The sequence below is a fragment of the Prionailurus viverrinus genome, chromosome C1, assembly GCF_022837055.1.
Source record: "Prionailurus viverrinus isolate Anna chromosome C1, UM_Priviv_1.0, whole genome shotgun sequence".
In the NCBI taxonomy this organism is placed as follows: Eukaryota; Metazoa; Chordata; class Mammalia; order Carnivora; family Felidae; genus Prionailurus; species Prionailurus viverrinus.
This window is the reverse complement of record NC_062568.1, coordinates 13973098-13996318: the sequence shown is the minus strand read 5'-3', so window position 1 is coordinate 13996318 and position 23221 is coordinate 13973098. Positions and strand designations below refer to the sequence as shown.

The following is a 23221-nucleotide window of genomic DNA, read 5'->3' as shown; positions in this document are numbered from 1 at the left end:
CACTGTGCTATTAATTTTATAAGTCTATAATTTAAGGTCACAGAAATATTTTCCTATTATTTTCTCTGAAAAGTCCTAACTCTTATTTTCTTCCTATTTAGGTCTTTAATCTGCCTAGACTTTTTTTTTTTTTTTTTTTAAGGATTTTAAGTAATCTCTACACCCAATGTGGTACTTTAACTCACAAACTCCAAGATCAAGGGTCACGTGCTCTACTGACTGAGCCAGCAAGGTGCCCCTACCCTAAAATCTATCATTACCTTTCCATCAGTTGTATCTCTTACGATGCATTCCTAAACACTGTAGCTTGAATAATGCAAGGTGTATTTGTTTCCATCCTTTGGCTCTCAACCTTTTTTCATCTTTATGTTGTAGTTGTTTCTTTTAAATAGTATATAGATTATTTTTCTTCCTTTAATATCCAGTCTTTTTTAACAACAGTTAAAACAGTTTGTATCTATATTTAATGTCATGACTGATTCGGACTAATAACTTTTAATTTCCATATGCTAATTCTATCACCTGTGTCAGTATTTATTAACTTTTCTCCTCCATAAAGGCTGAATTTTCCTGCTTTTTTGTATGCCTAGTAAGTTTTCTTTGATGCCAGACACTGAGAATTTTTTAAGAGAGAAAGAGCATGTGCGAGTGGGGTAAGCGGGGCTTGGTAGGGAGAGAGGGAGAGACTCTTAAGGAGGCTCTGTGCCCAGTGCAGAGCCCAGTGTGGGGCTCGATCTCACAACCCTGAGATCATGACCCAAGCCAAAATCAAGAATCAGAATGTCACCCAGGCGCCCCTGGATATTTTTGGTTTTTATAAACATTCTTGAATTTTGCTCTGGGATGTAATTAGGTTACCTGGAAACAGTAAGATCTTTTTGGGTCTTGTTTTTAAGGTTTGTTATGTGGGAACAGAGCAGCAATTAGTCCAGGGATGGTTTTCCTCACAAATGAAGCAAGGCCTTTCTTAGCACGCACACGGCTGCTATCAGAAACAGGAACTACCTCTAACTTTAGGTGAACTCCAAGTATTATTCCCTTAGATGCTTGGGGTGATTCTTTTCTAGGCCTTGGCTAGTGTCCTCACCTGAAAAATTGATCAGCAGTCAACTGAATACTCAAGGGGAACCCTCTGCAGATCTCTGCAATTCTTTCTCTGTGCAGCAATCCTCTCTGCTCGTCTGCTCTGTGAATTCCAGATGTCTTGACCTCCCAGGACTCCTAGCTTCATTTCCTCAACTCAGGAAGAGCACAGGGCTCTGACTGGTTCCCCTCCTTGTGTGGCAGCCTGAGAACTTTCTCCACGAAGCAAGGTAGGGCAGTTATAAGGCTAACTTCATTTGTTTCCCAACTTTCATGGATCACTGTCTTTCACTGCCTCCTGTCCAATGTCATGTCCATACTGTTTCATATATTTTGCCCAGGTTCTCAGTTGTTTCATGACAGAAGGCAAATCTGGTCCCTATAACTCCATCTTGGCCAGAAGCAGAAGTCATCTTTAACTTTTTATTATGTATAACTTAAGTTCTCAAAAGGAACTTAAAATGTTTTAATTTCCCTATATTCTTCCCCACTCTATTTCTCTTTAGTGTCTAAAATTTTATTAATTTTTTGCTTTCAATCCTATTGTCGCCTCATTTTATAAAAACTACCGAACTGTATCAAGATGTACAGAATAAGCCTGAAAGAATATTAGCAATAGTAGTTGCCTCTGGAAAGGTAAAATAAACAACTAGGAATTAGAAAAGAAAGGGAGATTTACTTTTCACTGTTTGCACCCTGTAACTTCTGGAGTTTCTACCATATACATTTAGTATACAAATGAATAAATTGTAAATGTAGATTTTTAAATATGGTTTTATAATTTTTTGCTCAGGTATTTATTTTCACTCCTTCAATTTGCTTCTTGCTGAATTGTCTCTGTATATCTAAAAACAGCATTACTTGTCTGCATTTTTTTTAATGTTTTTTTATTTTTTATTATTTTTTATTTTTTTTTTTATGAAATTTATTGACAAATTGGTTTCCATACAACACCCAGTGCTCATCCCAAAAGGTGCCCTCCTCAATACCCATCACCCACCCTCTCCTCCCTCCCACCCCCCATCAACCCTCAGTTTGTTCTCAGTTTTTAACAGTCTCTTATGCTTTGGCTTTCTCCCATTCTAACCTCTTTTTTTTTTTTTCCTTCCCCTCCCCCATGGGTTCCTGTTAAGTTTCTCAGGATCCACATAAGAATGAAACCATATGGTATCTGTCTTTCTCTGTATGGCTTATTTCACTTAGCATCACACTCTCCAGTTCCATCCACGTTGCTACAAAAGGCCATATTTCATTTTTTTCTCATTGCCACGTAATATTCCATTGTGTATATAAACCACAATTTCTTTATCCATTCATCAGTTGATGGACATTTAGGCTCTTTCCATAATTTGGCTATTGTTGAGAGTGCTGCTATGAACATTGGAGTACAAGTGGCCCTATGCATCAGTACTCCTGTATCCCTTGGATAAATTCCTAGCAGTGCTATTGCTGGGTCATAGGGTAGGTCTATTTTTAATTTTCTGAGGAACCTCCACACTGCTTTCCAGAGCGGCTGCACCAATTTGCATTCCCACCAACAGTGCAAGAGGGTTCCCGTTTCTCCACATCCTCTCCAGCATCTATAGTCTCCTGATTTGTTCATTTTGGCCACTCTGACTGGCGTGAGGTGATACCTGAGTGTGGTTTTGATTTGTATTTCCCTGATAAGGAGCGACGCTGAACATCTTTTCATGTGCCTGTTGGCCATCCGGATGTCTTCTTCAGAGAAGTGTCTATTCATGTTTTCTGCCCATTTCTTCACTGGGTTATTTGTTTTTCGGGTATGGAGTTTGGTGAGCTCTTTATAGATTTTGGATACTAGCCCTTTGTCCGATATGTCATTTGCGAATATCTTTTCCCATTCCGTTGGTTGCCTTTTAGTTTTGTTGGTTGTTTCCTTTGCTGTGCAGAAGCTTTTTATCTTCATAAGGTCCCAGTAATTCACTTTTGCTTTTAATTCCCTTGCCTTTGGGGATGTGTCGAGTAAGAGATTGCTACGGCTGAGGTCAGAGAGGTCTTTTCCTGCTTTCTCCTCTAAGGTTTTGATGGTTTCCTGTCTCACATTTAGGTCCTTTATCCATTTTGAGTTTATTTTTGTGAATGGTGTGAGAAAGTGGTCTAGTTTCAACCTTCTGCATGTTGCTGTCCAGGTCTCCCAGCACCATTTGTTAAAGAGGCTGTCTTTTTTCCATTGGATGTTCTTTCCTGCTTTGTCAAAGATGAGTTGGCCATACGTTTGTGGGTCTAGTTCTGGGGTTTCTATTCTATTCCATTGGTCTATGTGTCTGTTTTTGTGCCATTTTTAATGTTTTTAAATTGTATTTATTTTGAGAGAGAGTGCGAGTGTGCACAAGTGGGGGAGGGGCAGAGAGAAAGGTAGAGAGAATCCCAAGCAGGCTCTGCACTGTTAGTGCAGAGCCCAACAAGTGCAGAGCCCAACACGGAGCTCGATCTCACAAACTGTGACATCATGACCTGAGGCAAAATCAAGAGTTGGGGTGGGCTCTTAACCAGCCAAGCCACCCAGTTGCCCCATCTGCATTCTTGAATTATAATTTAGCTGGGTAGAGAATTCTTTGATGCTATTACTCCAGTGTCTTTTGTTTCTATTGTTACTAATGTCCATCTCCTTATCTCCTTTCCTTTTATAAATGATGTAATTCCTTCAAGTAGCTTTTAAAATTTCATCTACAATGTAGATTTTTTTTTTTTTTTTCAGTGTCTGTTGTTTGGCATTTGTTGAAGCTTTTCAATGTGTGGACTTTCATCACTTTCATCCATTCTTCTTTGGCAAATTCCTTGTCTTTATTTTCCTCAGTCTTTTTTTCTCCAAAATGCTACTGAGATGTGGAGGATAGACCAATGGAGCCCAACGTAAGTCTCTTCATTTGATTTACATTTACAACCTTCTTTCTGTGCTGCATTCCACAATCCCACATTCTTGACATGTTTAATAGCTGCCTCACTGTGGGCCTTTAATCTGCATGGGGCTTTATGTTAGAGATTCAGAATTCTTGCCCCAGTGTAGGCAACACTAAAACAGACACCAATCACTAAAATTCCCATTTCTGTGTATTTGATCTCTGCTCAGAGAGCATCAGGCAAGCAGCACATTTTTGGTTCCAAACCCAAGTAGTGCTACAAAAGTGTTTTGCCTTGGTTTATTAGCACAGAAAGCAGTTCTAGATATGTAGCTTCATATAACAAACCAAGTTCTGGCCTGGAATTATGTTCAATTCCCAATCCCATGCTGGTTTTGAAGACCCAGACCTAAATACTTGACTCTAATCTGTGTTTTCCATGTGCCCATGGCTTCAGCCTATTTACTCAGTATTAGTTTTTTTCTCAATGATTTGGAAATTTTCACCTCATCGTTGAATTGCAGCTTTGCCTTAAAAATATTTTTTCCTTCAGTCATTCCTATGTGTAGTAAATATACACATTCTATTATCTTGAGAAGAAACTTGTACTATAATAAATTTAGGATTTTTAAAAACTTGGATTCTTTTAGGATTCTTCTAATAAGCAAAAATATGTTTCTCTTTTAAATTCAAATAACTTAGTTATCACTGTAGTTATAAAGTGTCTGAAATAACCACCCAAGGCTGAATATACCTAAAGATACAGGACCAAATTCTTTACTTCACCTCATTTTATCAAATAATCAAAAATATTTTTTACCACTTTGAATTAAATTCTACTAAAAAAACCCAAAATGTCACTTAATAGGTCATTATAACATATCTATTATATACCACCATTACCCACTACCCTTACCTTTTACATTTACCACTGCCCCTCCAGGCTACACTCCAAGATAGTGCCTTCTTGACAAGCACTTACCAGTTGTCTAATAGATTTATGTTCAGTAAATCTCAAAAAAAAAAAAAAAATTCAATCTGTATAGGATCAGCAATTAAGTTTCTGACTAGTCTTTCCCAGTAAAAAATACTAACGTGCAACTTGTTTTTTTAAAGAAAATGTCCTAACTTTTGGTAGTAGCTTAATACACAGGCAACGAAGGCAATTTAAAAACGTCTGAGGAGGCACCTGGGTGACTCAGCTGATTAAGCGTCCAACTCTTGATTTCACCTGAGGTCATGATCTCACTGCTCACTAGTGAATTCGAGCCCCCTGTCAGGCTCTGCCTCTGTGCTGACAGCGCAGAGCCTGCTTAGGATTCTCTCTCCCTCTCTCTGCCCCTCCCTTGCGTGTGTGCTCTCTCTTTCATAAATAAATAAATAAGTAAAACGCCTCAGGAGAGATCTTGATATGTTCATCACTAGGGATGATGGAAAATACACTGGTCAAGAATCTGATCACATAGTCAGTCACCACCTGTGGCCTCAGCACATTTATTCATTTGTTGAAAACATTAAAAAAAAAAAAAAAGCATCTGAAAACTAAAACATTTCCAGCAGTTTTTAAAATAATTTTTTAAAAATTTATTTATTTATTTTGAGAGAGAGACAGAGAGAGAGTACGCGAATGCACACACATGCATGAGAGGGAGAGAGAACTGAAGCAGGCTCCATGCGGTCAGCACAAAGTCTGATGTGGGGCTGGAGCTCATAAACCATGAGATCATGACCCGAGCCGAAATCAAGAGTCAGATGCTCAACCAACTGAGCCACACAGGCGCCCCTCCAGAATACTTTCTAACTAAAATATCGTGAGTCATGATTCTCAGCAATTTTGTTATTTTAAATTAGGATATTCACTTAAGACCTCACAGCCTAAACCATCATTCAGTATTCTGAAAATGAGAGCTCTTCAAGCTCTTCACGAAGCATAGAGCCAACGCATACCTGTCTAGGTTAGTGCTACCAGAAGAGTAGTCCTTGGATCCAGCTCTGCTGCCATAAAACGATGATGACTGTAAAGGTAAAAGCCCTAAAAAAATGAAAAAAACAGGGAAATGTTATTTCCTAAATCAGCCAAATTCATTTAATAATAAAATTACGCATTAGGCCTGTTTATATTTAACTGTTTCTCCCCCTTTCTTTGCATCAAAGTAATATATATGCATGTTAAAAGATCAAACACTGCAGAAAGGTTATAATACCAAGAATTCTCTCCTACCCTAAAATTTTGCTTCTAATTTGACCAGTTTTAAAACTTAGTTTCCTTCATTTCCTTCATAATGCTAGATAATGTTTCTACTATTTCTTGCTTTATTCATTATAAGTAATATCTCCCTGTTATGAAAAATTAGCAATTTCTCCTTTACATCACTCGTTCTTGTTCTCTTCTCTCCAAGTACTGGTTGTGTTAACTTTACTTTTACTGATTAACTCTGTAACTTTTTTTTTTTAATTTTTTTAACGTTTATTTATTTTTGAGACAGAGAGAGACAGAGCATGAATGGGGGAGGGGCAGAGAGAGAGGGAGACACAGAATCGGAAGCAGGCTCCAGGCTCTGAGCCATCAGCCCAGAGCCCGACGCGGGGCTCGAACTCATGGACCGTGAAATCGTGACCTGAGCTGAAGTCGGCCGCTTAACCGACTGAGCCACCCAGGGGCCCCTAACTCTGTAACTTTAACACACTTAAAACTTCTACTTTTTTGTTCCATGAACCTTATCACTCGACTACTTCATTCTTTCTCTCTCCTCCTCTTCCCCATCAACTCTTCTAAGACACACCTTAACTTCAACATTGTCAAGGTTTATTACATCTTTAAGCATTGTTTCCTAACTATAGGTTGATTATAAAAGCTGAAAACCAGTAAGTGAATGTTACAAAATATATTATTATTTCAAAGGTAAGAATTATATTGGAGATACTTCTTTCTGTAGGAGTCCAATGTCATAACCCTGAACCACTAAAAAAAAAAAAGAACATTCCTGAAGTCCTGATCAAATGAATTCCTTAAACTCAACACCAGGCCATATTTTAGCTTGCTTCAATTTCATTTCCAGTTGACATAATATTCAAATCAATACCACATAGCTGATTCTCTAAGGAGTTGAGAGGATCAGAGAGATGTTAAATGTGGGAAACACTGACAACAATTCGTGGACAGCGCAACTTTTAGTTTTTGTAAAATGGGGTACAAGCTGAGCTTAAACAACTGCTTCAGGCAATAATTCCAAGACCTTCTGGAACTTGTAACAAGCAGCAACACTGATAAAATTCAGTTTCAACCACTTTAACTCCTTGAATTCATTCTATGGTTCAGGTACTTTGACAACGAAAAAGCTTAACTGTAGGCAGTGAAATAGGGAAGAAGGTAAAGGTTAGAGTCTTTCTTAAAAGAATAAAAATCCCTTATATCTAATACTTTCGTCAAGTACTGGATACAAATTGGCACCTGATAACTAGCACTGAATCATGCACCGAATAATGCAGAGATATGTCCCAGTTTAGGTTTTTATTTCTAGTATAATACGGTATGTCATATAATAAATTAGCATTTTATATGAAGACCAAATACTTACCTGATGTTCTATTCTCTTCTGACTGTTTCAAACTCAGCTGCTTCTCTCTACTGCTGGTTAAATACTTTCTGGAGGGATCTGTCATAGCCTTGTTGTTCCTACAGTTAATAATTTAATTCAGTGTGTGTATATATATATATCCATATATATATCCGTATAGATATAAACACATAGTTCTTAATTTTAAATACTTATCATTTCAGAAAATTTACATTTCACACACAGGTCAAATTTCTTAAGTGGCATTTCCCCCATCTATTATTCCCAAATACCTAAACCTTTCCAGTGGAGTGGGTTCAGTTGGAGATATGCTCATGCTTCGATACAAAGTACTAATTTTAGGAGATCCATCATGCATAAAGCCTGTAGCACATAAGGCAGATGGCTCTACCCAGATTCCCTCTGACCCGGTTTTTGTGTCTTCTCTTCCACACCAATTTAGGTTATGTCTTTGACAGCCAGTACCTAGGGTTCTTTTTCACAGGTTAACCTCAAGCTACTAGAGATAATTTGCTTGCACTTTGAGAGACACAAGTAAGGTCAAGAAGCCAAGCTCCCTTGTTTGGATGAGAGAACAACTTTAAGGTGAATTTTATGTAACAGGTTTTCTCTCTGGAATTAGGATGAAGCCTAACCTCTGCTTGATTTTTGTATGAGACCACACTCAAGCTTCATTTCCTGCACTACTGACTTGCTTTCCCTACTCCCCTCCTGGTATCCCTTGGGAGTACTTTCTTAATAAATAACTTGAGCACAAATCTCCATTTCAGCGCCTGCTTCTGGAGAACTTGATCAACAACAGCTAGTTCTAGAAATGGGCCTAGGAAGCACACCTCTAAGGCCAAGATTCTGGAACTGGACCACTTGTTTGGCAATGGCAACAGAAATCCCACTGCTGGTGATAATACCTCTGGGACCCTATCAACTATAATTATTAAGATTTTCATTTGTAGTGAATTGGGATGAGATAAACTAGAAAAGAATACGGCTCATGCAATATCTCTAGCATTTGAGAAATATGGTAGATTACACAATGGATCTTACTGGGGTTATAGAAACATTCTAAAACTAGATTAAGGTGATGGTTGCACAACTCAATACAATCACCCAAAATTATTGAATTGCACATTTAAAATAAGTAAATTTTAGAATATGCAAATTGTATTTCAATACAGTTTTTAAAAATGTGTCCCAAATCATTCCTTTCCTTGTACCCAAATCCCCCATCAAGAAATGCAGTCTATTTTCCCATGCCTTAATGGGGCTGGCTTTGTGATTTCCTTTTCCTAAAAGAATGCAACAGACACAACAGTGTATAAGTCCTAAGGCTAAAGGCACCTTGCAAATTTACACTCACTCTCTTGGAATCCTGACACTGCTATGTGAATAACTCCAGACTAACTTGCTAGATGATGAAAGACACATGGCCCAATCACCCTCTTTACCCAACCAGTAGGAAGCCAATGGCAATCATGAGTGAGGCCATTCTGGACCAACTAACCACTAACTGCCTCAGCAAATGACCATGGATGCATGAGAAAATGAGAGTACCCAGAGACAATCGGCCAATTCTGGCCCAAATAAAGTAGAATCACTTAAGTCACCATCAACTCACAGGCAGTAATAGTTACTATTTTAAGTCACTAAGTTTTGGAGTGGTTTGCTATATAGCAACAGATAACTGATCCAAGTGATATGGAATAGTAATCATAAAGACTATGGAACTGGTTGGCTGTTGCTATGAGTACTGATCTGCTCAAGAGAAAAAACAATAGAGTCAGTTGAGCCATTGAGCCAATTACCAACTTAAGACACCATGTAGAATTGCTCACCCAAAGAGAATTGCAGCCTGGCTCTTTAGGATTTGAGATCAAGACCATGCTGTCTGCAGCAAAAAAAGTATACATTACTTATAAAGTATCACACACTACTCCTGGCATGTTACTAATGCCTGGAAGAGACCCTTGAAGTCATCAGACCAGAAAGTTACAGCAGCAATCCATCATAAAGTGGAAGTGATTTATCTAGGATGAGTTCTAAGCAAGCAGGAATAGATAAGAGGAATAGGCTTATGAATACTCTCTATAACCAACCTGGACTGATTCACAGACAGATCATCTGCTATCTTGGTACAGGATAAAAATGAACTGTTGCTGCACTATAGACCCATTAGGGTACTGCCCAAAAACAGAGTGGTGAGAGGAAATCCTCCATGGTGCAGAGTTTGAGAGGCACACTTCTTTATCCACTGTGTGTGGAAAAAAAAGTGGGCCATAATTTCCGGGACAGCAGCAAATAGTTTGGATGGAGAGTAAGAAGCCAGCAAGTAGCAAGCCTGGAAGATCAGGGAGAATGATTTATGGAAGAAGTATATGAACAGCCATACAGAAGTGTGTACAAACAGTAGGGATCTGTTTATTAATGCACACCAGAGAGCTCCACTAAAGAGACATTAAACAATCAAGTCCTGGTTCCCAGAAGGGGAACTTTTTCAACCGTGGGGACAGTAAGAGTCCCGTTTAATCTAAAGCTATGGTTGCTACTCATCTTGGGCTCCTCATGTTGGCAGAGGAACAGGCAAAGAAAGGAACTGCTATACTAACAGGGGTAACTGACTTTGGTTTTGTTTTGTTTTGTTTTGTTTTTTTGAGAGGGAGACTGCGCGAGAGCGGGTACACACATGAATGAACGGGGGAGGGGCAGAGAGAGGGAGAGAGAATCTCAAGCTAGCTCCACACTATCAGTGCAGAGCCCGATGTGGGGCTCAAACTCATCAACGGTGAGATCACGACCTGAGCTGAAATCAAGCGTTTGACGCTTAACCAACTGAGCCACCCAAGTGCCCCGACTTTGATTACTATAAGGAGGCAGGGTTGATACTATACAATGAGGACATGAAGAATATCTTTGGAATAAAGGGAATTTACTAGGGAATTTCTTAATGCTGTCACATTCAGTTTTAACTACGAATGGGCAATTTTAGGACCCATGGCCTGCACAAGTACATAGTGACCAGGGGCTCATCCCCATAGGGATGAGGACTTTAGTCATACCACTAGGCAAATCACCAAGACCAGCAGAAGTATTAGTGGAGAATGCAGCAAGTCTAGAATGGATAGCAGAAGAAAAAGATGACAATACCAGTTATAGCCTCAAGGCTATTTATAGCAGTAAGGACAAATAGCAGCTCGTCCCTCTAACCCTCTTTTGTAAGATTTTCGCCCAGAAATTGAGTAGCATCAATGTGAAGAATCTGTGATACCATGGAATGAACTTAATAGTTCTGTTCCATCAGAGCCCCTCAGATCCCTTTTTATACTTTTCACACATCCCAGTTGTGTTTTCAACAGCCAGCACCTGCAGTTCTTTTTCAGAGAACTGCCTTTGGGCTACTTAAAATACTTTGCCCATCAGGGCAGAGCCACAGAACCAAAGGCTGTGCAGTATGGGAACACGAAAGCCCATCTTCCTTGCTTCAAGTTGGAACAGGCCCAGAGACCCTGCTGGATCAAGATAAAGTCTACTCTCTGTGGGACTTTTCGCTAAGATCACACCCCTGGGTGGCTTCCTCTCCTTCCCTGTCCTATTTCCTCACTCTGGTCTGTCCTATAAGCACCTTCTTAACAAGTCACTTATACAAGTGTAGTAACCTAGAGTCTTCTAGGAAACCCAAACTTCATACAATCTGACTGTGATGTGTTTAAAAGTATTATTAGCCCAAAACAAAGATCAGAAATTTAGGGCTCACTATACAGAATTCTAAGTAGAAAAAGTGAGATGTCCCACAAGTATGGTGAATATGGTGAACTGACATGCAACAGTCCATTAAAACCACCTTTTGGTGTATCTGTCCTGTAAAAGCCAAAAAACAAAAAAACTACATTTCCTAGTTAGTGTTCAGGATGGGAATTAAGATAAATTACATGTAATTGTGTGAGATCTGAAAAGTGGAAGTAAGGCAGAGGTAATGTGTTCTGCTCCTTGTGCTGACAAACATCATTTTAGAGGCATCCGGTTTTTCTGTAGAGATTTCTAATCTTGGCAATGGCAGCATGGTCCCAGAGGTGACAGCTTCCAATGCAGCTATTAGCTTCAGCAACAGCCAGGGGCATCTTTGGTGACCTGATCCAGGGATAGCTCTTAAAATCATTCTGAAAGCTTAACCTAAAGCCTATCTTTTCAGCTTTCCTAACGATTCTGTAAGTCTGTTAATACTCTCTGAAGGCAAATACCTTTGTGTATATAAACTAGCTGAAATGAATTTTGTTCCCTACAACTAGACACCGCATACACAAATTTTGTTACTAGAAGTGTGGTACTACCCTAACAAACCTAAAATATATAGCACTAGCTACAGTTGGAAGGTGGAGGGTCAGGACACAGATATTACAGACTGGAAAGCTGGTGAGTACTACTGCTACATCTCAGCAAAATTTTCATAAAACTGTTACTGTAATGTCTTGCGTATCAAACCTATAACTCTAAGTGAAAAGACTGAGACGATAAGAATACTGGTCTGTGTTTCAGCATGGTCCTATTCAAGACAGGTTAAACTGGGCAAGGGGCTAGCCAGCTTACAATCAGGGATGAAAAGGAATATAGCCCTCTGTGCCAATGGCCTAGAATTGAACTCGTCTAGTAATTTGAGACCATATGGAACAAAAAAATCCAATTGTGTTTGATTGTCAAACTGAGGCAATGACAGAAGGTTAACTAAGGAAATAAATTTATGAAAAAAACAACTTGATGTTACTATTAGGGGAAACTGGGTGAAGGGTATACAGGAACATTCTATATTGCTTTTGCAACTTTTCTGTAAATCTAAAATTATTTCAAAACTTAAAAAAAATTTTTTAATGTTTTATTTATTTTTGAGAGAGAAAGAGAGTAAGTTGAGCAGGGCAGGGACAAAGACAGAGAGGGAGACACAGAATCCGAAGCAGGCTCCAGGCTCTGAGTTGTCAGCACAGAGCCAGACACGGGGCTCGAACCCACGAACTGTGACATCATGACTTGAGCCAAAGTCGGACACTTAACCGACTGAGCCACCCAGGTGCCCCTTCACTTTTTTTTTTTTTTAATGTTTATTTATTTTTGAGAGAGGGAGAGAGAGGCAGGACAGGGGCAGAGAGAGGGAGACACAGAATCTGAAGCAGGCAGGCTCCAGGCTTTGAGCTGTCAGCAGAGCCCGATGCAGGGCTTGACCCCATGAACCACGAGATCATGACCTGAGCCAAAGTCAAATGCTTAACTGACTGAGCCACCCAGGCACCCCACAACTCCTGATTTCAGCTCAGGTCATGATCTCATGGTTCATGGATTCGAGTCCCACGCTGGACTCTGTGCTGCTGATGTGAGCCTATTTGGGATTCTCTCTCTGTCCCTCCCTTCCTTGAGGATGCTCTCTCTCTAATAAACATTAAAAAACAACAACACCAAAACCAAACAACAAAAATATTGGCCCAAATTCTTTCTCAAGTCTATAAAATCCTTCTTGTTCTATATTTAAATAAACTTTTGGACTTCTAAAACTCCTAGATTTCTGGACACTTCTACACTTGATCTTCACCAAAAGGCTGAGAAGCAACGATTTCTGGATACTTCTAACTCCCAGAACTTTTATCAGCATGAAGCAGGCTACAAAAGCTGCACAGCCCCAAGAAAGAACACAGTCTTCAAAACCCATTTCAGCTATGGCCTTGAAAGATAAAAGACAAAGGAAATCTATTAGGGGGCAAAATCAGGAGTCAAATGAAGTACAATGAGGGAGTTTCTCCCAAAGGACAGAACACAGACTGCTTGCTACATGGGCTAACTGCCTTCACTGTCTTCATACCTTCAGCCTACCAAGATTTTATTGCTGCTGTAGAGCAGTGACTCCTTCAGTTTCCTATTCTTGTCTTTTCTAAATAGAAATTTTTATTGTGGTTATAACTATGCCAGCAATGTATGATAATACATGTATAGACTTGGGAGTGGGGAATACAGGTTAACTTGCCTTTTACTTTTTTAGGTATCAGGCCATGAGGCACATGGCCCAAGGCACACTTAGACATTATGGAGAGAAATGCACATCACCCAGAGATCCTGGGCTCTGAACTGGATACAATGACTAAATGTATGCGAAGAATGATGAATAGGTATATTTCTATGGCTAGAGAGGTAAACTACAGCAGACTATTAACTGTCCCCAAATAATCATTGTATACTTCTGCCATAATAGTATAATTTGGGCTAGGCTAAGCATATTTCCCAGAGTTCCTCATAATTTGGTATAACCATATGACCAAACTCTGGCCAATGTGCACAGAAGTGGTGTGTGCGATTTCCGGCCTAAAGGAAAGCAGTATGCCCTCCCTTTGTTCCTTTCTCCATTCCCATCAACAGACATGCAGACATGAGAGTGGAGGCTGAAGCATCTATCTTGGTTCACAAAAAGAAAGCTATTTATTAAGAATTGTAGGGGCGCCTGGGTGGCGCAGTCGGTTAAGCGTCCGACTTCAGCCAGGTCACGATCTCGCGGTCCGGGAGTTCGAGCCCCGCGTCGGGCTCTGGGCTGATGGCTCAGAGCCTGGAGCCTGTTTCCGATTCTGTGTCTCCCTCTCTCTCTGCCCCTCCCCCGTTCATGCTCTGTCTCTCTCTGTCCCAAAAATAAATAAACGTTGAAAAAAAAATTAAAAAAAAAAAAAAAAAAGAATTGTAGACCAACAAAATAGAAGGAAGCTGAGTCTATGGTGATTGTAGTTTCAGATGCCACACCAGTCCTATATCACCTACCCAGTTTTCCATCTGTTATAGCAACAGAACCAAGACCCCAATAAATATATAAAGTTTCTTTAGCTTTTTCTCAACTCTCTTCTGCTGACCCTTGACCTTGAGTATCAGTTAATTGATTATCAACTGATTTCTGTCAAGGTATTAATTGGCCATTTGCAATGATGTGGACGGAGCTAGACACTATTACGCTAAGCAAAATAAGTCAGTCAAAGAAAGACAAATACCATATGATTTTACTTGTATGTGGAATTTAAGAAACAAAACAAATGATCTAGGGGGAAAAAAAGAGAGAAAACAAAAAACAAACATTAAAAAAAAAATTTTTTTTTTAATGTTTATTTTTGAGACAGAGACAGAGTGTGAGTGGGGGAGGGGCAGAGAGAGACAGAAAGACACAGAATCTGAAGAGGCTCCAGGCTCTGAGCCGTCAGCACAGAGCCCGACGCAGGGCTCCAACTCACAAACTGCAAGATCATGACCTGAGCCAAAGTCGGACACTTAACCAACTGAGCCACCCAGGCGCCCATAAAAAACAAACTCTTAACTATAGAGAACAAACTGATGGTTACCAGAGGAGAGGTAGGTGGATGGATTAACCAGGTGATAGGGATTAAGGAGTTCACTTGTGATAAGCGCCGGGTGTTGTATTGCTAAATTGTACACCTGAAACTGACATTACACTGTATGTTAACTGACTGGAATTTAAATAAAAACTTTTTAAAAAGGCACTAATTGAAGTATTTCATAATTGTGTAATAACTATTCTCCCCCAAACAACAAAAAATAAACAAAAACCCTCCATGATGAGGAAGAGACTGTAGGCTGGTGACTGTCCTGTTGCAGGTCTGTTCTCTTTTGTTGAAGCCAGAAAATACCTCTAAAAAACTGAAGCTCCTTGCCTAGACCCTATGTCAGGTTCACATCCTTTTACTCGCAGGCTAACTTTTCACATGAATAGGATTAAAAAAAAAAAAAATCACAGATAAAGGGAAGGAAAGAATTCACACCAAAAAAAGCAGCCAACAAGAAACATCTGTTTAGAGTTCTTCAATCCTATTCTTCCTCTACGTATTGCAGATAATAAAAAAGGCTAGGATGGGAGAAGGGCAATGATCAAAGCAACAGCAATGGCCAAATACTCTCTCTATGGAGTCTATAATCTACTGTCACTAAAATACTTTAAATTCTGTTCTATCTTCAGAATTCTCATAAACTGAACACCTCTCCTCCGATCTTCCTTAGTGACCGTAATTACCAATATATAAGAAACACTGATCTAGTGCCTTAAGTGTTCTTTAAGCAACTTACGATGATGAATCATTTTCCTTAGGGTAATCTTCATTCAACTCTGAGCCAGATGATAGCATTCTTTTCCTCTTTTCAGTCCTGTAGAGGACAAAGAAAAAAAGTTATTTAAAAAAGTCATAATTCATACCATTAAGAAGTATAAACCAACATATTCAAGGACAGGAACTATGACTACTACTGCTTAATTCTCTAAACCACATTTTAATTAATATACTGTACATCTGCATGCTCAGTATGTGTCACTGATGTAAATCATAAAAAGCCAACACTAATTACCTACTAAAATATATGCTCTATATGTTCTTTTTCTAACATATTTTACTCACTGGACAATCTCTTTTTTCTCAAAGTCCCTGTCTTTCTAAAAGGCCTAAAAGACATTTATAAACAGGCACAGCTAATGACTAAGAAAAAAAGTCTTTCATACCGATTTTCTAATGACCCTGATCTAAGAGGTGTTGATGTAGATGTCAAAGAGGGAACTGTTCGGGTGACAGCTATTCCACTTCCTGCTGCAGTCTTAATTGATCCTCTACCTGGATTACCAAGAACTTTTCGAAATGGAATATCATCTTTAGTTTCCAAACTTCCTCTTTTTGAAGGTGTCTGTAGGAATAAAGTTTAACATAGCTAAGTATTCAAATTAATTGGCATGCTTTTAGATCATATTCTCACATGGAAAACTTTTTAAATTTTTTTAAAGTTTATTTCTTTTGGGGGGGAGGGGGAGTGTCGCACAAGTGGCGGAGGAGCAGAGAAAGAGAGAGACAGAATCTGAAGCAGGCTCCAGGCTCTGAGTGGTCAGCACAGAGCCCTATGCGGGGCTTGAATTTACAAAGCGTGAGATCATGACCTGAGCTGAAGTCAAATGCTTAACCAATGAGCTACCCAGGCACCCCTCATATGGAAAATTTTTATGAAAATAATTCACAACTAGAAACCCATCTCCAGATAGTCTAGCCTAATTGGCTTGGAGTGAGGCGCATTCACCAGTAGGCTTTTTTGAAGCACTCTAGCTGATTCTAATGTGGAGTCTGCATCAGAAATTGAACTTGACACTCATTTTCTTCTAGCACTCCCATCAACTTAAAATTTCCGCACTATAACTGGAGGCAGAAAGGAATTTGCTTTGAATACCGGACTTAAAAAAAAAAAAGACTCAGATACATAAGATGTGATTCTAGTGATTAGCATGAAAATAAATCTTCAGAGAAAAACATTCAATGATTATGATCATGTGACATAAGTATGAGAAAAAGAAGCAATGATGATATTTCATTGCCATAACTTAAATACCAAGTCACATATGCCTCATAGGACTTTTGAGGGGTTCTAGTCTGGAGGAATCAATGAAACAAATACATCATGATGGGGAGAATGAGAGTGAGACAGAGTCCACTGGCAGTAGATCACTCGAAGAGTCTACCCTAAAAATACAGCAAGAACATTCAAAGCGAATACAACAGGGGCGCCTGGGTGGCGCAGTCGGTTAAACGTCCGACTTCAGCCAGGTCACGATCTCGCGGTCCGTGAGTTCGAGCCCCGCGTCGGGCTCTGGGCTGATGGCTCAGAGCCTGGAGCCTGTTTCCGATTCTGTGTCTCCCTCTCTCTCCGCCCCTCCCCCGTTCATGCTCTGTCTCTCTCTGTCCCAAAAATAAATAAATGTAAATAAAAATTAAAAAAAAAAAAAAAGTGAATACAACAATTTAAACATCTTAGTTGGGAAGTAGTGCTTTTGGCCGGCATTCTGCCAGATAAGTTTTACAACTAGATTAAAAGCAATGTAATTTCTCTATGGAAGAAATTTCTAATTTTTTTCTTTCTACAGAATTACATACAATCTTAGGATAGGAAAGAAAAAAATCTCTGAGATCATCTGAATGAACAATTTTAAAAAGTTAGAATTTATTTTCAAATGGGTGATATATTCTTAAGACTCAAAAATCAAAATACTAATATAAAAGCCATACACTAAGAAGTCTCATTATCATCCACTGCCATCCATCCAGTTCTTCCACTTGCCATTCTCTTATCCTCTATAAGTATTCTTCTTTATGTAAATGCAAACCAACTTCATTCTTTTTGTTACACAAATGGTAGTATACTATACAGTATACATATGTATACTGTTTTGCATTTTTTAACCCTTTTGACCATGATCTCGACTTAGAAATATTTTACATCATAAACTATTATACATACATAAAATGACAATAGAAATTTCAGAAATCAATACTTATCCTTACTATGTATAATACTTCCTCTATTATTTTCTATTTTGTTCCTTTTTTATTTAATGCTAGTTATGACCCATAAAATTGATTTTACAATCCCACTGACAGGAATCATTACTTGTGAGAGTATAAATATTTGTTTCTGCTACATATGTTAACATTTACATATTTAAGTATTCTAACAGTTTAAATTTCTTTTTTTTTTTTAATTTTTTTTAACGTTTATTTATTTTTGAGACAGAGAGAAACAAAGCATGAATGGGGGAGGGTCAGAGAGAGAGGGAGACACAGAATTCGAAGCAGGCTCCAGGCTCCGAGCCATCAGCACAGAGCCCGACGCGGGGCTTGAACTCACAAACCACGAGACCATAACCTGAGCCGAAGTCAGCCGCCCAACCGACTGAGCCACCCAGGCGCCCCTAACAGTTTAAATTTCTATCTATATGTGAATCTCCAAATAATTATGCTGAATGAAAAAGACAAAAAATATATACACTGATTCCACTTATATAAAACTCTAGAAAATGCAAACTAATCTACAGTGACAAAAAACAAACCAGTTGTGGTTTAGGGGATAGATGCCAGAGAGAAATCAGGAAGGAAGGATTACCAAGAGGGATGAGGAAACTTTTAAGGGTTATGGCTTATGTTCACTTGGTTGATTATGGTGATGATTTTATAGGTATTATACCTAAGTCAAAACGTGTCAAATTGTACACCTCAAATATGTGCATTTATAGCATGTCAATCATATTTCAATTAAAATGTAAAGAAAAAAAAAACACCCATAACCTATTAAAAAAACTAACAAAAATAAAATCTCCCTGCTTAGTCCAGCAAATGGACTAAGTAATCACCTCTCCCAGCCAAACAGAACTCATCAATTTACTTACAGAATAGTTCAAAGCTTTTCTTTATGTCTGGTTTCCATTTATGAGATAAATTTTAAAAGACATAGGACTCCTAAGTTGTAATAGTACACAGCAAGACTCATGGCTATCTGAATGTTTATGAAAGAAAAACTACTTAAAAAGTAAACAGAGAACCTCAACAAAGCAGGTTGGTATCATATAGTATAGGGGAAAAGTTCATAATGCAGAACAGACTCAAAGGACGTCACAGAAGTAATAGCAACAAATATTTATAGGATTGTTAGTATATGGTACCATGAGCTAAGCACTTTTACAGGACTATCTCACAGCAACCCTTAAAATATTACTTCTGTCTCAATTTTACCAATGGAGAGTAAGGTTCAGGATACTCAAGGAACTTCTCCAATGACCCAGGACTAGTAAACAGCAGCACCAAATCTCAAACCTACATCTAATACCAAAGCTATGTTTGTAAAAACTACTCTTTGGGACACCTGGGTGGCTCAACTGGTTGAGTGTCCAATTCTTGATCTCAGCTCAGGTCTTGGTCTCAAGGTCGTGAGTTTGAGCCCTACATTGGGCTCTACGCTGGACCCAGCCTACTTAAAAAAAATACATATATATAAAAAAAAAAAATACACTTTACTGTGGTTCATGATGACCATGAGACACAGAGCATAGGTCACAGTGGGTTCAGTAAAACTACATGTAAGAAGGGGAATTTGTGATAAATTATGGAAAAAACTTGCATAATAATAGTTGATTTTAACTTTTTTTAAAAGCTAGAAAAGTCAAATGAACATACCTGATTGTCTGAGTAAGAAAGCTGCCTGTTGGTTTCCTTCTGTGAGGTCCTGCTGCCCAGAATAGCTCCAAAACTACCAGACCCCTGAGGTTTCGTGGCTGGTGGGGGAAAAATAAATGAATAAATCCCAAGTCATTTACTTTAATAAAGAGATTTGGGGCGCCTGGGTGGCGCAGTCGGTTAAGCGTCCGACTTCAGCCAGGTCACGATCTCACGGTCCGTGAGTTCGAGCCCCGCGTCAGGCTCTGGGCTGATGGCTCGGAGCCTGGAGCCTGTTTCCGATTCTGTGTCTCCCTCTCTCTCTGCCCCTCCCCCGTTCATGCTCTGTCTCTCTCTGTCCCAAAAATAAATAAATTAAAAAAAAAAAAAAAAAAAAAAAAAAAAAAAAAAGAGATTTACCATTATTACAGAATACTGAAAAAAAAAAAAAACAGAAGAAACATTAAAAAATCAAAGTGCTAGGGTGCCTGGGTGGCTCAGTGGGTTCAGCCTCTGACTCTTGATTTCAGCTCAGGTCATGATCTCACAAGTTTGTGGGTTTGAGTCCCAATACAGGCTCTGCCCACTGAGAGTGTGGGGCCTACTTGGGATTTTCTCTGTCTCTCCCCCTCTCTCTCTGCCCCTTCAGCATACTTTTTCTCTCTCAAATAAACTTTAAAAAAAAAAATCAAAGAGCTTATCAACTGATTCTTTCTGAAAATATATCTGCTATATATAGTAATTGAAATTCCAAGCTAGAGTCTCAAGCAAAAAATGAAATAACATGCAAAAATCTGGGAAGATGTAATAGAAAAATAAATTTTAAAAAAATCTTTTTTAACGTTTATTTTTGAGAGAGAGAGAGAAAGACAGAGTGTGAGTGGGGGAAGGCAGAGAGAGAGGGAGACACAGAATCTGAAGCAGGCTCCTGGCTCTGAGCTGTCTGCATACAGCCTGACATGGGGCTTGAACTCACAAACCATGAGATCATGACCTGAGCGAAAGTCGGATGTTTAACTGACTGAGCTACCCAGGTGCCCCCAAAAATAAAATTTTAAATGCAAAATCAAAGTGCTACAAAGTCTCCTCTATAAATATTTGGTAATTAACACTACAGAAAAATTAGTCACTATGTGTCAATGGCATGAACACTGACACTGGATGCTAAGGAAACATGTTAGAACCAGTGACAGATATACTTCCAATAACCTATATACTCTATTAAGTTCAGCAAGCAGCATAAATGGTTTCTATTCCAAAGAAATCAGTGCTAGCTTAAAATACACATGGTACTGGGGCACCTGGGTGGCTCAGCCGGTTAAGCATCTGACTTTGGCTCAGGTCATGATCTCACAGCTTGTGAGTTTGAGCTCTGCACTGGGCTCTGCCCTGGCAGTGTGGATCCTGCTTGGGATTCTCTCTCTCTCCCTCTCTCTCTCTGCCCCTCCCCACTTGTGCTTGCTCTCTCTCAAAACAAACTTAAAACAAAAAACATGTAAGGTACTGCAGAAGTGTGAATTTGTATATACTTTAGAAGTATTTTATACTTCAGTCAATTTCCCACAATCCTTTGAAATGTTTTAACTTTTAAAAAATGCAAATACTGAGCATTCTTTCATGTATCTTCTTGCATGAATAAAATTGTTTTTGTAGAATAGGAATTCTAAGAACTTGTTAGAATAAGAATTGGTGGAGTAAAGGATGTACAGTTTTTGTTTTGTTATTTTTTGTGAGAGGGAAAGAGAAAGAGAGGAAGAGAGAGAGAGAGGGAGAGAGAGGGAGAGAGAGGGAGAGGGAGGGAGAGGGAGGAAGAGAGAGAGAGAGAGAGAGAGAGAGAGAGAGAGAGAGAGAGAGAGAATCCCAAGCAGGCTCTTTCCTTAGCACAGAGCCCAACGTGGGGCTCGATCCCACAACCCTGGTATCATGACCTGAGCTGAAATCAAGAGTCGGACACTTAATGGGGTATTGGGTGGCTCAATCAGTTAAGTATCCGACTTCGGCTCAGGTCATAATCTCACGGCTCATGGGTTTGAATCCCACACACAGCTCTGTGCTGACAGCTCAGAGCCTGGAGCCTGTTTCGGATTCTGTGTCTCTCTCTCCGCCCCTCCCTCGCTTGTACTCTGTCTCTCTGTCTGTCTCTCTCTCTCGCTCTCAAAAGTAAATAAACGTCAAAAAAAATATTAAAAAACAAACAAAAAAAGAGTTGGACACATAACCAACTGAGCTACCCAGGGGCCCCAGGGAAGTGGTTTTAAACTAAATTGGTATTACCAGTTATTCCTCCAAAAAATATCTCTAAGTTGTTACCAAATAAATGAAACTATCTTGTTCTCCTCATACTATTGCTGATGTGATACTAAGAACTTGAATTTAATTATTGGTGAAGTTGAGATTTTTTCATGTATTAGAGCCATCTGTTTATCTTCCTGAATTTCCTATATGCAGTTTCTACTACTCTACTGGATTGTCCTTCTCATACTGATTTGGAAAATAGGTCTTTGTTTATTAGCAACATTAACTCTGTCACTGTGGCTAATATTTTCGTTTTTTTTTTTTTTTTTTACTCTTGCCTCAGAGATCATTTAAGTTTTTTACAGTCCATTATTAATCTTTTCCTTTACTGATTCTGTTTTTATATCATAGAAAGGTCTTTTCCATCTAGATATTATGTTAAAATCCAGTGTTCCCCTTTAATAACACTTTTATCATTTTACTTTTTTATATTCAAATCCTTGATCAATGTAAAATCTTTTTAGATGAATGAAGTGAGATAGGGAGCCAGCTTTATTCTTCTTAAATGGTTAGTTATCTCATTTATAGATAACACGTCTATCAAATTTAGTCTTTTTTCCACTGATCTGAATTGCCACACATTATATATTAAATGTGCTATACTTTTCAAAGTATCTTTACATTCATTATCCTACTCTAGTCTCTGTAAAGTACGTATTACTTTTGGGCAGCAAAGGCAACTAAAGTCAAAAGATTAAAATAACTTGTCCAAGAGCAGCACAAGACAATTCAACTCCACAGCCTGCTCCTTTTGACCTAATTACTAAGTGTCTCTCTTATACCAGTCATGCTTTCTATTTATGAGATTTTATTCTTTAAGACCTGAACTTAAGGTAATATAACCTTCATTTTAGAGATGAGAAACTGAAACTCAGTTGTTAAGTGACATATTGAAAACCACACAGGAAGTAAACAGAGGTAGGATTCAAACCCAAATCTGTTTAGGTCCAAAATTCACATTTCTCCACTATATCATGTTGTTCAGATTTAAATATGGGTTTCCAGACAGTCTATTGTGCTTTCCATTCCAATTTATTTAGAGACATGCTTTTCTTACACGTGTCAACTTTTAAAACAGTGGGTCAATTAACATGATGGGTACAATGAAATAAAACAAAAACAGAAAGGTATACAGACATAGTCCCTGACATATTCTAAAAATTTTAAACAGTATTCAATTCCTTGATTCTAAAATTCAACAGTTATTTAGTAAATTGACATAGCTCCGATTTGGTAACATGAACATATGAGTAGGTACTACATAGCAATCAATTTTTTAATTTTACAAGGAATATAGTGTATCAAATAGATATTAATTAAACACAAGCAAAGTAGCACTCCTACATCTTCACCTTCTAACATTTTTATGTGTCATATCTGAGTTAAAAAAAACCCAAAATTTGTCAACTATAAAATATTAGTAATGAAG

At 38.6% G+C, this 23221-nt stretch overlaps 1 protein-coding gene across 5 annotated transcripts in view; it reads right to left on the bottom strand.

The window, feature by feature from the left end:
- USP37 (ubiquitin specific peptidase 37) overlaps positions 1-23221 on the bottom strand; it is a 101035-nt gene that overhangs the window by 62341 nt on the left and 15473 nt on the right. For all 5 annotated transcript variants that reach the window (XM_047873502.1, XM_047873497.1, XM_047873499.1 and 2 more), the window contains 5 exons: positions 19519-19616; positions 16035-16213; positions 15608-15685; positions 7523-7620; positions 5892-5976 (listed from right to left, as the gene is read on the bottom strand). In XM_047873502.1, coding sequence (XP_047729458.1) covers positions 5892-5976; positions 7523-7620; positions 15608-15685; positions 16035-16213; positions 19519-19616 — 538 coding nt within the window. The remainder of the gene's footprint in view (positions 1-5891; positions 5977-7522; positions 7621-15607; positions 15686-16034; positions 16214-19518; positions 19617-23221) is intronic.